Here is a 15,427-nt window from a genome sequence, read left to right as displayed (position 1 = left end):
GTGCTATAGAGGCAGGGGTGGGGATGATGACATAAGCCCTATTTAAAATTAAAAAAAGGGAAACAAATCCAGGAGTATTTCAGATGCACAAAATAGAAAAAACAGAAATAAAGAAAGAGGTTTTACTTTTTTATTGAAAATGTAAAAATCATGTGAATCATGTACAATATTTTCTCATAAGGAAAATTTTAGCTGTTTTAAAATGTTTCACAAAATTGTAAAACTTTTCTTTGTATAAAGACTTCCATAAAACAAAGATGAAACTAAAGCAGTATCACAAAGCTATCTTCTATGTCATCAATAAAGAACTGGAAAATGTTTAAGATTATGCATACAAATGGCAAGAAAAGGACTCTTCCATTTGTAGAACTGCAAAGAGGACAGACAAAGGCATAAAGAAGCATGGGTCTTTTACTGAAAACATTTAAAATCAAGTGACATGTTAAAACAGTACAGACGTGGTTTCATAGGATGGTACAAATTCTAGAACTTGTGTTTCTCTAAACTACCTCAAACAGTGCAACAGTGAGTGATTCAGTGTAAATCTCTACAGTGTTTCATTGATTCAATACTTGTGTTCAAGTATGTGTTCATGAGCACGATCAAAAATTTTGATTTTTTTTGTTCATCATAGGTTATATGTTACAGTAGATTCTCTCCTACAGTATGTCTCTAACCCAAAGAGAAACTGATTTCACAATACATTCTGTAATAACCTGTTCAACAATGTTAGCTTAGGCACCTCAACATCTGTTGCAAAATAAACAAGGTCATTCTGACTCTGAATGCCAAAAAATTAAAATAAAAAAAATTGGGTTTATTTCCAAATACAGCAAAACTATCCAGCTAAATTAAAATAAATTCAAGATAACATGAGGGATTTTTTTTGGCAACAGAGAGATGATCCTACCGAACATAAACATTTAAAATACTATTTTTAAAAAAATTCTGATATATGTATCCAAAATTGTTCATATAAAAATTATGAAAACCTCAGAGAATAAAACACAAAAGCAATCTAACCAAAACAAGAAAGCATGTCTGGCAGGTAAAAATAAATTAATTTGATTAAATTATATGTAATCTGATAATATTTGGTCTGAAAAAGCGTGTGTGTGTGTGTGTGTGTGTGTGTGTGTATAAATAATGAGATTGCAAAGAGCTGAGAGCCAGCCAGCCTGACAGAGGTCAACTCTTTTGTTGCATTTTTTGCGCATAAAAGTCCCTGCATGTCTCACAGCAGCGTTGATACCACCTCATGTCCTGACAGAGGTTCTTCTCTCGTATCACTCTGCAGTACACAGGCCACTGGTCTCCCAGGCACTTGAATGTTAAAGCAGCTGTGAAACAACAAACAAAAAACGCAACTATATATCTATGCACCCAAATAGTTCATTTGATACCTAAGGCAGAGTATAATGTTCATTCATTCTATTATTACCTATTACTAAATTTATTAGTAAACCATCAGGTAGTAGAGATGTCCTTAAGGGTGTCTAAAGACTTCTGACACAACCGACCTCCCTGCTAGTGACTCCATTGGGTCAGGAACCAGGAGGTGGACTGGGTGAGAGCAGAGGCAGGAGTAACTGATAAGAAAGTGGCTAGTAGGCCTGGAAAGAGGGCACTCGGGCACTTTTGAGGGAGGCAGCAGAGAGAAAAGGAAGCTGGGAGGGCACTCGGGCTCTGTCGTGGGAAGGAATGGGTGGGGTGAAGCGTCTTTATTTTTCAACGGAAGAAAAAATTCTATCTTGGTGACATGCTGCCAATATTTTAACAATCAGAATTTTTGAGGGCCAGCTACGTAGACTCAACTGTCTCCTTGTCACAAATGCCATACACTTACAAGACAGCACAATTTCAAGATAATACTTGCAAAAGCATAAATAAAGCAAATACCTTTTATCTAGAAAAATGGACACTGCAATACATTAGTAATGACTATCCACAGAGAGAGAGAGATATTTCAGGAATAGGATGGTATACTTGGCCAGACACGATCATATCACTTCTTAATTACTGCAATCTCCTCCTCTCTGGCTTGGACAACTGCAACCTTACCCCCTCAAGTCCATTCAAAATGATGTTGCTAAGATTATTTTCCTACTCATCGCTCTGATAATACCACCCTCTTTGAGACCCCCCTTCTCTAATGCATCAAACACAAGCTTCTCTTCTTTACCTTTAAGACCCTTCATGGCTTAGCCTCACCCTACTTAGCTCTTCCATTAAAACATTATGGTGCTGACTAGTGCCTTCACTCTGCCAATGTTCCCACTATTCAAAACCATTCTACCTCAAAAATCTTTGCACTTACTCCTTCACAACTGCTTATGCACGCCTCATTAGTATCTAAAAAGCCACTAACTTATTCTCCTTAGAAATCCTTCCTTAAGACTCATCACTCCGTGATGCATACACAACTCTGTCAGCTGATAATGGTCAGGAAGGTGGTGAGCTCTGACTACTGCTTACCATACAAACCATGCTCAAAGCACTATTGCCTCATCCACCCTTCCTCCTCTCCTATTTGTTCTGTCCACCTGTTCCATCTAGCATGTTGTAACCAAAACTGTAAGCTCTGTGGGGCAGAATCTGAACTTTTACTTCACATCTGTACAGTGCCTAACATAATGAGACCTGGATCCCTCACTGGCCACTTACTGAGCTGAACCTCAAGGTCAGGGGTCACTTTGCAGGCCCTCCCACCCCTCAGGGTTCTAGAGTCCAGGCTACAGCCTGAGCCCAGAAATCTACACAGCAATGAAACAGCCCCACAGCCAGAGGCCTGTGAGCCCGAGCTGGCGGGCATGGGCCAGTTGTGGGTTTTTCTTTGTTGTATAGACATACCCACAGAGCTCTTGCTCCACCTTTCTGGCTGGATCTCTGGTCCTGGCTTCATTCTGTTAGCCACACCATGCAGCTTCCTGCTGCTATTTATGAGGAATTCCCTGATCCAACCCAGGTGTGCCTTTTTAGTAACAAGAATTGGCTAGCCTCAGCCTTCCAGCCCTGAAGGGGCAAGCCACCCTGTTACAGAGCCTCCAAGCACTATTAAAATACAAATATATAATAGTATCAGAGGGGTAGCCACGTTAGTCTGGATCTGTAAAAGCAGCAAAGAATCCTGTGGCACCTTATAGACTAACAGACGTTTAGGAGCATGAGCTTTTGTGGTGAATACCCACTTCGTTGGATGCATCCAACGAAGCTCATGCTCCTAAGCGTCTGTTAGGCTATAACGTGCCACAGGATTCTTTGCTGCTTTTACAAATATATAATAAATATAATTAAATGTGCAAATAACATTAGAATAGAAAAACAATTAGCGGAGCATTACAGATGGACCTAGTCCAAAGAAACACTAAATCAGGATTCCTTGAAGTGACAAGGTTAGGCTCAAATTAGATAAGATCTGTGTAGCTCTCCTTCCATTGCATGGGGGGGAGAGGGGAAGGAGAACAAAAACCAGAACAGATGTCAAAAGCTATATCTGAAGAAGCATGGGTAACAATATGACTGGAAGCCTAAATGGCAGCTCTACTCAAGGCAAGCATTGTCTCTATGCATCTGGTGGAATGGACCCTAACTCCTAGTGGATAAGGTTGACTTTGAGATTACAAGCACCAGTGCTACATCTTCTGATCTACTTAGACAACTCAGCCTTATGGGCCTCACTACCTCACTTTGGTCCTTCAAATAAAATAAAATAAATTTCAAATCAACCTAAAATTTCTATGTTGCATATTTCTGTAAAGTAGAACTTCATGGCCTGTCTCACATCTGAGGCAGGGAGATATCTCTGTCTCACTGGATGGAAAAAGTGTTCTGATGTTGGTGGAGGTAATTGGGCAATTGTGCACAAAGACACATAAAACATGAAGAACAACTTTGTCCTTATGAAATACTATATAAGGAGGTCTGTAAGCCTCAGCTGTCATCTCAGTGATCCAGCAAAACGAGACAATGGCCACTACACAAAATGCTATAAGGGTTCCAAGTTCAAAGGGAAATATCCTTCATTAGCTCAAAGGGAGGATTACAGACAGTTTATGACATCAGATTTGCTTTCCATGCAGGAATAATCTATTGACAAGAGGGTTTATCCTAACAAGGGCTCTGAAAAAATCATCGGGAAAAGCAGATCTTTGAATATATCCCAATCATTTTCAAGGCTCAGACTGACATTCTAAGGAGCTGATGGTAAGAACCTCATCAAAACTCCACTAAGGATTTTACTTGGAGGATAATTGGTAGGGTTAACAGATCTCTCTCTACACCAGTAGTAGAATTTCTTCCAGGCTCTCTAACGGGAAACAGAGCTTGAGTAACTTTTGGATTTTAAAATGGTCCCAGTAAGTTTGTCTCTAACCCCTTTATGTGGAAGATTTAATCTCTGATGTTCTACACAATCATGGACAGATGTAGTGATCTGAGTGAAAGACTGGCAGAAGGAACCATTTGTACACACTCCTTAAACCAGGGCCTTCTTGGTCCTTAAAGGACCATGAGAATGTTGGCCAGAAAACTTTGCCGAACTAAACTTTATATATTTTCTCAACTCTAAAAATGTGTGGTGCAATTAACCAGAAAAATAACTGGTTTGAAATAAATTTCTAACACCAATATAAAGATATTTACATTTTGATGTTTAGTAACTATAATAAGATGGAATACCACATCACATCCCCTTCATGGATACCAGTGTGCTTTACAAACATTTATGAATTAAGTTTCCTGAAACCCCTGCAAACTATATTTATCTGCAATTTACATATGGGGAAACTGAGCCACAGATATGTTAAAATGACATGCCTAAAGTGCCACATAATTCTACAGGAGATATAAGGATAGAATCTAGATTGTCTAAATCCCAGCCTTGTGCTTTTAATCACAGGACCATCATTTCCTTCATAAGGAAAGACAGAAAAAGATAACTTCTGCACTGTCATATGGCTTTTTTTCCAGCTTACCTAACCTGGGTGATGTGATTGTATTTACGTTAATTTTCTCGTTGCAGGGTTGAAGATGGCAGGGTCTGTATGCTGCGGGCTTTTCTGAGGAAAAACATTCATTGCCATGCCTTCCTGTGATCTTGTGCATACATTGGATTACTCGGGACTGCATTCCTTTGCCACAGGTAATGGAACACTACAACAGATGGAAGAAAGGCATGTGTCAGAATTCTGTTTTTTCCTGTAAAAACTTGGAGTGAAATTCTGACCCACCTGAAGTCAACAGGAGTTTTGACCTCAGTGGGGCTAGGATTTCAGGCAGATTCATAGTTTCATAAATTAAAAATGATTTGAAACAAACTAGAAAATATGGTTGCATTTAATACTTATGGCAGGAATTCCCAACCTATGGATTATCTCTCTTCCCCTACCCCAAAAAATCTATAAAACCTTGCCAGGGTTTGGCATTGGTTCCATCTACCTGTTACAATCAGGAATACACACATCTTGAAGCACCAGTTGTGAAAAAGCAAAGCAAAGGAAGCCTCTGAGCTCCAAGGCCTGCTCTCCCATCCCTATTTCTGAATTTTCCCTCAGGACACAACAAAAAGTGAATGGGTGGAGCAACAGAATATGCTCACAGAAACTGGAGAAGAGGAGGAGTGGACAATGAAGAGCCTGCCATATTCCCAACTCCACTGCTAAATTGTTCCCCTCACTGAGCAGAGTGGATGCTGATTCTTTTTAAGTCTGTCTTCTGGTTTCTCTTCATGTTTTCTTCAAGGACTCATCAGCCTGAAATGCTTCTTCTCAGCTCCTGCAAGGATTAAGGCACCCCAATAGATTTTTTCTTCCCTCCCATACCTAAGGGAAAGTGTGAAGAGGAACAGAGAAAAGGGGGGTGAAACAGAGAAAGGAGAGAAGGTTTTGTGAGAAGATACTGAGGAAAAAGGGAGTGATTCAGAAGGGGAGACCTAGAACAGCAGTAACAAGAAAATAAGAATGAAAAATGGAAATCAAACTCCACTAAAATACACAGAAAAAGGGAAGATAAACAGAATAAGTTGGGTCAGGGAGAAAGAATAGGCAAACAAGAAGAGAGATGTGGCAACCATATATATGGCACAAACTCACAATCAGAGGGGACTCCAACCCAAAAAGAGAGGAAATCAAGGACTTAAGAGTTCCATCCACACTAAATATAGCATGGCTTTTCATGTGTATAATCCTGCCACAGGCCATTAGGAAGTTCTCACATCTACTGAGACAAATCTCCATGGATATAATATGGAATCTATAGAAGTGGTGCCAAGAGAACATGACCATGGCTGTAGTTATGTACTCTTCAAGTGGCACCTGTCCCATAGGAAGTCACTCCTTTGTGCCAAGATATATAACAGTAAAGCAAACATCACTGGTGCTCTGCATAAAGGTAATTTCATGTTAGCAACTGACACTATACTGTAAAATTGTACACTCACTTGATAAATTAGTTATAGTTATAGATTTTAAGATCAGAAAGAACCACCAGATCATCTAGTTTGACCTCCTGTATATCACAGGCCACCAACTAATTAAGCGATAAACCTTTGGATCCTAATCAAGACTAGGCAATGGTTAAAAGTAGGACAAACACAACCACAGCAAAAAGAGCCTGAACAGTTGCTCTCTCTGGGATGCCCACCAGAACCATGTCATACATTGGGTATGATTAAAAGCAAGAATAGATGACACCTAGCACAGATACACAGCAGACAGATATTCTTCTACACAGTTGAGTGTGATTATTATGTTCCCAAACCTGAACACATCCTTTAACAAAGTACTGCCCAGATCAAGTAAGAATCATGTGATACAGCACATACTTTTCATGCTGATGGACTGTGGAAATGTTAATTTGCCACCCCATGGATGTCCCTGATTGATCATGCTCAACTGAATAAGCCTGACATTATATTAGCCTGGACCACTTTCTACATTTGAGAAGAAAGAGATGTGCCAGTTGGTGGTGGAGTGGGTGGAGTTTTGCCAAAACACTTACCTTAAATTCCATAGGAAGTGTGGAGAAAATGTTTCAGGCTTTAGAATCAAGATTAGGCTCCATGGCAGCTAAACAGTGATATAGGTGTAATCTTATCAAAATGACCTGATGCACGCAAGCACATTACACCACAGAATCAAACTTGCACAAAGAACTGACAGTGCAGTCAGAACCCAAGCAGCCGTGCCATCTTACTGTTGCCAAGGTGAATGGTGTCAGAAAAAAATAGTACAGTAACAGTAGCTTTCTTTTTCCATAAAAATGATTGTGAAATAAAATCCTGGAAGGCAAAGTAGGGCAGCGCCTTACAGATGGACATGAAATCTAATCTGAACTTGTGAAATACATCGTTACTCCTTTGCTGACTTTATGTTCACAGAATCTCATGAGACCCATGTACATTAATTATCTAGTCACGTATATGCCATTGTTTTAAATGTAATTTCATAGCAAAATAATGACACAGCATTACCATTTGTTCCCTCTCTGCTAGATCTACATCCTGAAGAATATTTAATCCATTTTTTGCAGTTATATACTTTATTAAATGTTTTGCAACAGAAAATCACTTGATATGTTTCTCTTGTGAATGGATGCCAGGGGCTCTGGTACAACATGGCCTGTACAATTCATGGCCTGTACAACATTTTTATTTAAATCTTAATTTCTTGAACAAGTTACTATATGTTTCAGATACCTTATTTAACATGCCCTAGGATCTATCAATGCTAGCCTTTGGAGCAGAAATTCAAACTTGGTGGCTTGAGCTTAACTGTACTGATAATGCATCTGACACTGCCATGCACTTCGCGCAGTCAAATATGGACAACGGTACTATTCTGATGTGGTACACTAGGCACAGGTGTAAATTACTTAAGATGCAAGGCAGTGGAAAAATCAGACACAACAAATCTAGATATGACAAATATACCATTTATTGAGACATCATTCCAGTTAGCAACATAGCACAGTTCTCTATTTCTGCAGGCCTGTTTGCTATGGTAAAGAAGCTGTGGGTTTTGTGTTTTGTTTTATAAATAGCATTTGCAGTTATGTGATATTAACTTGCTGAGTAGAGTTAAATCAAAGGAGGCTGTAAGGGGCAAAGCCCACAGGAAACAATAAAAAATGACAAAGATAAGATAATATAGAAAGTGCCAAGGGTCCTTAGGAGAAACAACAGGGAAGCTATTAACTAGGGAAATGAACCCCTAGGTGGCTTCAACTGGGCTAGAAAAAAATATTCACCCAAGTCCAAACCTAGGATCACAGAGGATAGTAAAAACTGAAAGATGCTGATCTAGGGAAGAGACAGGGTTGAGTGGGCTGTCAGCAGTGGGTGAAGGTGAGTCTCTAACAGAGAATAACATAGAGAACATGCTGCAGCAGTGCAGGCTGTTTCCCACCCAAGAGATGACAGTAACTGTATGAATGGGACTTACCAAAGCTTGGAAGAAGAGATTAAGGGGAGATATGAATATAGATCTTTATTTTGTTTACCCTTTGCTTTCCCTGCTATGTACCTATAGATGAGTAAATAATTCTTTATTTTGAAGGAGCTATTTTTGAGTTACTTAATCAGCCACTGTCACAGGCTGCTAGAAGAAAAGGTCTTACAGGTGCTGTCACCTTTGGACCTGTCCTGAAAACATAGTTAGGAAGTAGGAGGCTGCCACTCAGAGATCCAATTCCAGAGTGGCTGAACCTCAGGTTTCCACTAGGGCTGTCAATTAATTGCAGTTAATTCACATGATTAACTCAAAAATATTAATCGTGATTAAAAAAATTAATCATGATTAATTGCAGTTTTAATCATACTGTTAAGCAATAGAGTATGAAATGAAATTTATTAAATATTTTGGATGTTTTTCTACATTTTCAAATATAATGATTTCAATTACAACACAGAATACAAAGTGTACTGTGCTCACTTTATATTATTTTATTACAAATGTTTGTACTGTAAAAATGATAAACAAAAGAAATGGTATTTTTCAGTTCACCTCATACAATACCATAATGCAATCTCTTTATTATAAAAATTTAATTTACAAATGTAGATTTTTTTTTTTTTGGTAACATAACTGCACTCAAAAACAAAACAATGTAAAACTTTAGAGCCTACAAGTCCACTCAGGCCCACTTCTCGTTCAGCCAATCACTAAGACAAACACATTTATTTACACTTATGGGAGATAATGCTGCCAGATTCTTATTTTACAATGTCACAGGAGTTCACAGTTTTGTAGCCTGCATTGCAAGGTATTTATGTGCCAGATACTCTAAATATTCGTGATTCGGCCAACCATGTAGAGGACATGCTTCATACTGACGACACACATTAAAAAAATGTGTTATTAAATTTGTAATGGAACTCTTGGGGAGAATTTTATGTCTCCTGTTCTGTTTTACTCACATGCTGCCATATATTTCAAATTATAGCAGTCTCAGATGGTGACCCAACAAGTTTGTTTTAGAATGCTTTCACTGAAGATTTGACAAAATGCAAAGAAGGTACCAATGTAAGATTTAAGATAGCTACAGCACTTAACCCAAGATTAAGAATCTGAGTGCTTCCAAGTCTGAGAGGGACTAGGTGTGGTGCAGTGCTTAAGAAGTCTTAAAAGAGAACACTCCAAATGTGAAACTACAGAACCTGAACCACCAAAAAAATCAACCTTATGCTGTGGCATCTGACTAAAATGAGAAAAATGAACACGTGTCAGTTCGCGCTACTTTGGATGTTATCGAGCAGAACCTGTCACCAGTTATGGAAATTGCACATTATCTGGGAATGTGGTTGAAGCATGAAGGGACATATGAATCTTTAGGGGCATTTGGCACGTAAAATATCTGTGACAATGCTATAATGTGCCCATGTGAACGCCTCGTCTCAATTTCGACGGTGACATTGTAAACAAGAAGTGGGTCGCGATACCCTGCAAATGTAAACAAACTTGTTTGTCTGAGATTGGCTGAACAAGAAGTAGGACGAATGAAACTTGTAGGCTCTAAAGTTTTACATTGTTTTGGTTTTGAGTGCAGTTATGTAATAAAAAAAATCTATATTGTAAGTTGCACTTTCACGATAAAGAGATTGCACTACAGTATTGTATGAGGTGAATGGAAAAATATATTTCTTTTATTATCATTTTGAAATCAGGGGTTTTTTAATCATAATTTTACATTTGTTAAATTCAATTTCATAATAAAGAGACTGCATTACAGTAGTTGCAATGGGATTGAAAAATATTATTTCTTTATTTTTGCAGTGCAAATATTTGTATAAAAATAAACGAGCACTGTACACTTGTATTTGTGTTATGACTGAAATCATATTTGAAAATGTAAAAAACATCCAAAAATATTTAACTAAATGGTATTCTATTATTGTTTAACAGTGCAATTAAGGGAAGGAGTTTCTGAGCCTAACTTTCAGTTCCATTTTAATAGTGGTACCTCTGTTTTTATCTGCAGCTGTTGCAGTCTTGAGGTATTTCCCGCCATACCCAGGAATGCCTGAGTCAGATGAGAAGAAGAGAACTCAGATGCCATGTTTAGCAAGATCCTGTAAGCCAGTGACATCAGACCTTGCGAGGCCTGGAGTAGTAGTGCAACTCTGGAAGAGCAGACCAGGAAAAGGCCCAAGGATGGAGAGGGAGATGCAAGGAGGTGTGAGCAATAGATCTTGACTTATAAGGGTTTTGTTACGATCTCTGCTTGACCTTCTCATAAACAAGCTAGGGAAATGCAACCTAGATGGATGCTACTTATAAGGTGGGTGCAAAACTGGTTGGAAAATGTGTCCAAAATGTTATCAGTGGTTCACACGTCATGATGGAAGGGCATAATGAGTGGGGTCAGTTCTGGTCCAGTTCTGTTCAAACATGTTTATCAGTGATGAGATATGGCTGAGATATGCTTATAAAGTTTGCAATAAATACCAATGGGGAGGAATTGTGAGTGCTTGGATGATAGGATTAATTATTTAATTAAATAAGATCTCACTTATGACTATCAAATATCTTCCATGCTAATTTGTTAGGCAATTAATTTAATCAGAAAATATATGCAGTCAAAACGTTAATAAAATAATTAAACTAATTATACGTAAAACGGCACTCTACCCCACATTCCTTTAGCAAAGTTTGGGAGGTTCAGCACATGTCCTTTGATAATCCTAATTCATTCAACTACTCTCATTACTATGTCCTGGGGAATGCTCTCTCACGGTTTTTTTTCCGCCAAAAAGAATGTCAAACTTGCACACAAGATAGTTCATTTTTTGGTGTGTTCTAGTTCTACTCTGACTGTTCAGGTGACCTACATTGTTGAGGCCATGTAGTGATTAAGCAAAAATTCCCGTTAGTGATAACTGTGGTTTGTAGGTTTTAAACTAAATGCTCTAATATGGCAGCCAGAGCTTTTTTATGTGGCTGTTAATCTGGCAGTTTTGGCACAGTCCTAAAAGGTACTGTAAAACCATTCAAGCCTGCAAGTCCATGTAAAACATTGCTGTTAAAGCTTCACAAAAAAAAATCTGGATAAATATATGAAACAGCTATTTTTAAAGTTTTTTTGCATGAAATATTTCATATTCTATATGAATACTTGCCTATCTTTGAACTTCTTTTAAACATAATTTCGAGGGATTTGATCTAGCCGTGTAAATATAACAATCCTTACACTTGGCCATCACAAGGATTACCGGACTCTTTCTTCGTTTTCCTGCCAAAGTATTATATTTTTGAGAGAATCATAATTACCATGGCCAACAGCTGAGAAAGGTCTGTAAGCTTAGTTGTGTTCCAGCTGCTTCAGTAAGAAGTAGGAATTCCTAAATTAAGTTGGGAAAAATTTGTAACTGGGCGGCAGTAACGTCACAAATTGTCTCTCAACCAGAAATAGGCAATCATACCAGGATCTGACCTACAATCCTTAAATTAAGAAGCGCCAGATCTGTGACAATGTTAACAGAATTGACTCTGGACATATTGTTTTCAAGAATAAATAGATTGCTCAAAAATGGCGTTTTTACAAGTCTAAGTACATTCAAGAGTGGTAGAGAGATGTTTCCTTATAAGGAAACTCAATATGAGTTCCACTGGAATTAATTAGCCACAGCATGTTCCTAATGCATTTGTGATTAGGTTTGTCAGTTCCAGCGTTCAAGCAGTTTTCGACCTTAATAAATAAGTGTGAAATAACAACGAAGAATCAGAAATGATACAGTGCATAAGGTTAAGCAGTTTGCAATTTTTTGTTCACTTGCATTTTAATGTAGTCTTTGATTTTGAGGCTGAATACGATCATACAGTGTAGTGTTTGTATAAATGGTTTTGTTTCAAATGGGTTAAACATATCCAACAAAACTTGTTTCATCAAGCTAGTCAACTTTGCTATAAGCTGTTTATGTCCCAAACTGATATTACTTATTGTTACACAAGTAATGTAGTGTTCTAGTTAACACAAGGAGAGGGGGAATATGATGAAATCCAAATAAAATGAGTGCAGTCTGAGTTCCTTCATCCTCAGTTGCAGGAGATCTTGCCACACTCAACCGTGAACACACCCACACTCAGTATCAAGATGCCAATACTGCATAAGTTAAGCTGTGAAAATCCGTTTGGCACTTCCTATTTTAACCACATTACTGGATTTTAATGTTCCCTTCCTTTTTCCTTTTCACTGTAATTTCCTGTTTTCATTAGTCAAGACGATAGCTGCAGAGAAGTGTCTTCTGTATTGTAGCCAGACTATTGGGCTCCATCTTATCTCTGGTAAGTTCATACATAGGATGCAGCTATCATGCAATAACCCTCAGCCCCTTGCTTTTGAGAGTTTTGAACCTAGGCCCCATCAGTGTTAGCATTCCGCGATCAGGAGAAAAGCTGTCTTAGTTGTTTGTGCAAAATAGTTTGCCTTTAAAACAAGTACTATTCCACTAATGGGATTAATTATTAACCATCACTACTGGAACTTCTTGGTACCAAGTGGAGAGTATGAATGTTTTAGTTTCTCTTCAAGAGCCAGTGCCTGTATTCTGCCTAAGTGGAGCTCATTGTGTAATGTAACTTTACTCAAGCTCTGAACGAGGAATTACAGTAATCAGCTAGGAGATGAAAACAACTAGATCTGTAGTAGCTTAGGGTCCATGTGATGAAATCCATCGCTTTGTGGATATCTAGAATGAGTTCAATAGTATCCTGAGGCTCTGCACTTGCTTGTAATCAGGAGGATTAAGAGCTCAGAGCAGGCAGTAAAGGTCAAATAGCTTGCTTCGTTCATGAGTGTGTTTCCCTCTTTGTGCACCAAATCACTTCATATTTCCTTAGAACCATAGAATATCAGGGTTGGGAAGGGACCTCAGGAGATCATGTAGTTCTAACCTCTTGCTCAAGAATCCCTCAGACAGCATTTTGCTCCAGATCCCCAACATGGTCCCTCAAGGATTGAACTAACACACCCTGGGGTTAGCTAGACCATGCTGCAAACCCACTGACTCCTATCCTTCCCTCTAAGGAGAGGGGTTGGATCCTTCGTCCCTGGATCCACTAAAATGAGCCAGGTAACAAAACAGGAGAATGGCCCCTCAATATACTGCCCAACCACCGATTCTCACCCAAGCTTTCTTCCTGCAGACCTGAGGTCTATATGAAAGAAGGAAAGAGGAATAGTGATCTCCTGAGCTATGCAAGGGGGATACCCCAACAGTCTCTAGAGGCTAACAGATATTGAGGCTTCCTTCTGTGACCAGGAAGTCAAATCGAAACGCAGTCAGAGGTCTGCTGTAAGGTTATGCTATCTGGTTATTGTTTTCCAGAAAGGACCACAATACTGTCTGATAGGGATACAGTGCACAGTGTATTGAGCGCCATCCCCCAAACTCCCTGAACTGCACTCTGCACCAATGGAGTGCAGGAGGAAAATGTAGAGCTGGCTTATACTACATAGGGTATTTCCCCATGGATAGCTTCTACTCTGTAGCATGTCTAGCAGAACTAAAGGAGAGAGAACAGGCAAGAATTTGTCCACATTATTAGAATGTGGCATCTGTATCTTTGGACTACTTGTTACCCTCAAATTGAAAGTTGGGACATAGCAGCCTCTTAGGAGGATTCTGATGAACGAAGCTCCTCCCAGTGGACCCTAGGAACTTTAAAAAAAGGGAGAATTCCCTCACAAAAAATGAGTAATGGTTAAAGCATATCTACCTTTCAAGAATATTTAGAGTTGAGGGAAAAACCCAAACAAACATAAATCTCAGGAAGTAGGAAAGTGGGCCACTTCAATAAATCCCACACCTAAGTAATATATTGCACTCTTAATCCAACCCATAGAGCAAACTGTAAAAGCAAGAAAAGGAATCAAATTCTTTCTACTAAATGGTCTTCAGAAGTGCCATGGTAAAATGGCGGTAATGCTACAGGAATTGTAATAAACTTTATTTACGAACGCATACATTGCAGATTCCTTTACATCTAAACCAGGTTTTGGGACAGGCAAACCCTAGAATAATTGTTACATGGGCCTTGGTTTGCTGGATGGTCAGTGCATTAGAGAATTAGGGGAAGATTCTGGATGCAGCCCCAGGGGCGCAGGAAAAGTGGTCTGGATGGCTATCTTCCTGTCCTTTTCCATCTTTGCAGCTGCATACGATTATCCATCAGGAGTGACTTGTATGGTTTGCTAGTATGAGATGTTAAATAAGTGCAATACTTTGCTATAAAATTGCAGAAAACATCTACCCTTCATGCTCATTGGCTTCTTATTATCTGTTTAAGTCCAGATGTTTGCCGGACAGCCTGAATAAATGCTTTACAGACAGCCTGGCTCCTCCTTTCCTTGTAGTCAAAGGAATTGACGAGGACTCAAAGTCACCCCATCCATTTGTATTTTAAAAATATAACAAATTACAAATGTGTAGGGCACAAAATTAGTCAATTAGTTCACTCACCTCAAAAAATTAAGGTGGACTACTTGGGGAGAACTCACAGAAGAGCATCAAAAAATAAAGTGCAGCGAGTCAGTGAGACCATTATAGAGAGAAGGAGGCCAATTGTGTGGGTGATAGGGGCGATTCTGTGTATCTTTGGGCTCAGTGAGTTTCTCTATAAAAATCCCACAATGGATCGTATTCAGGGCTTCATAAAGGCCTGAAGTTAAGATATACCCTTGTCTAAGGGCTTCTTCTACATGATGCAGTTCAAGCGCATTAGGAGAGGCATCATCTGTAATGTGCTCTAATATACTGCCGTTCTAACTGCCCCGTGAGACGCTGCTGCGATAACTAAAAGTACCTATCTCTATTCACATTACTGGATGATCGTACCATTTAAGTTCTGGCCACAGATTGACAGCCCCTAATGCGCTTTACAGCAGTTGGCAAACCAAGCCCTAAAACATATTCCCATCAGGGAAATGAGGAATA

General features: G+C 39.0%; 1 protein-coding gene across 1 annotated transcript in view; it reads right to left on the bottom strand.

The window, feature by feature from the left end:
* Positions 1-197: 197 nt before the first annotated feature.
* The window catches only part of ADAMTS19 (ADAM metallopeptidase with thrombospondin type 1 motif 19), a 249,934-nt gene continuing 234,704 nt past the window's right edge, over positions 198-15,427 (bottom strand). The window contains exons 22-23 of the mRNA XM_032795450.2: positions 4,974-5,151; positions 198-1,340 (exon numbers count right to left, since the gene is read on the bottom strand). Of these exons, the coding sequence (XP_032651341.1) occupies positions 1,189-1,340; positions 4,974-5,151 (330 nt within the window). The 3' untranslated portion in view covers positions 198-1,188. The remainder of the gene's footprint in view (positions 1,341-4,973; positions 5,152-15,427) is intronic.

The sequence above is a fragment of the Chelonoidis abingdonii genome, chromosome 6, assembly GCF_003597395.2.
Source record: "Chelonoidis abingdonii isolate Lonesome George chromosome 6, CheloAbing_2.0, whole genome shotgun sequence".
NCBI classification, from domain to species: Eukaryota; Metazoa; Chordata; order Testudines; family Testudinidae; genus Chelonoidis; species Chelonoidis abingdonii.
The sequence above is the reverse complement of the archived record's forward strand: the minus strand, read 5'-3'. Positions and strand labels throughout refer to the sequence as shown.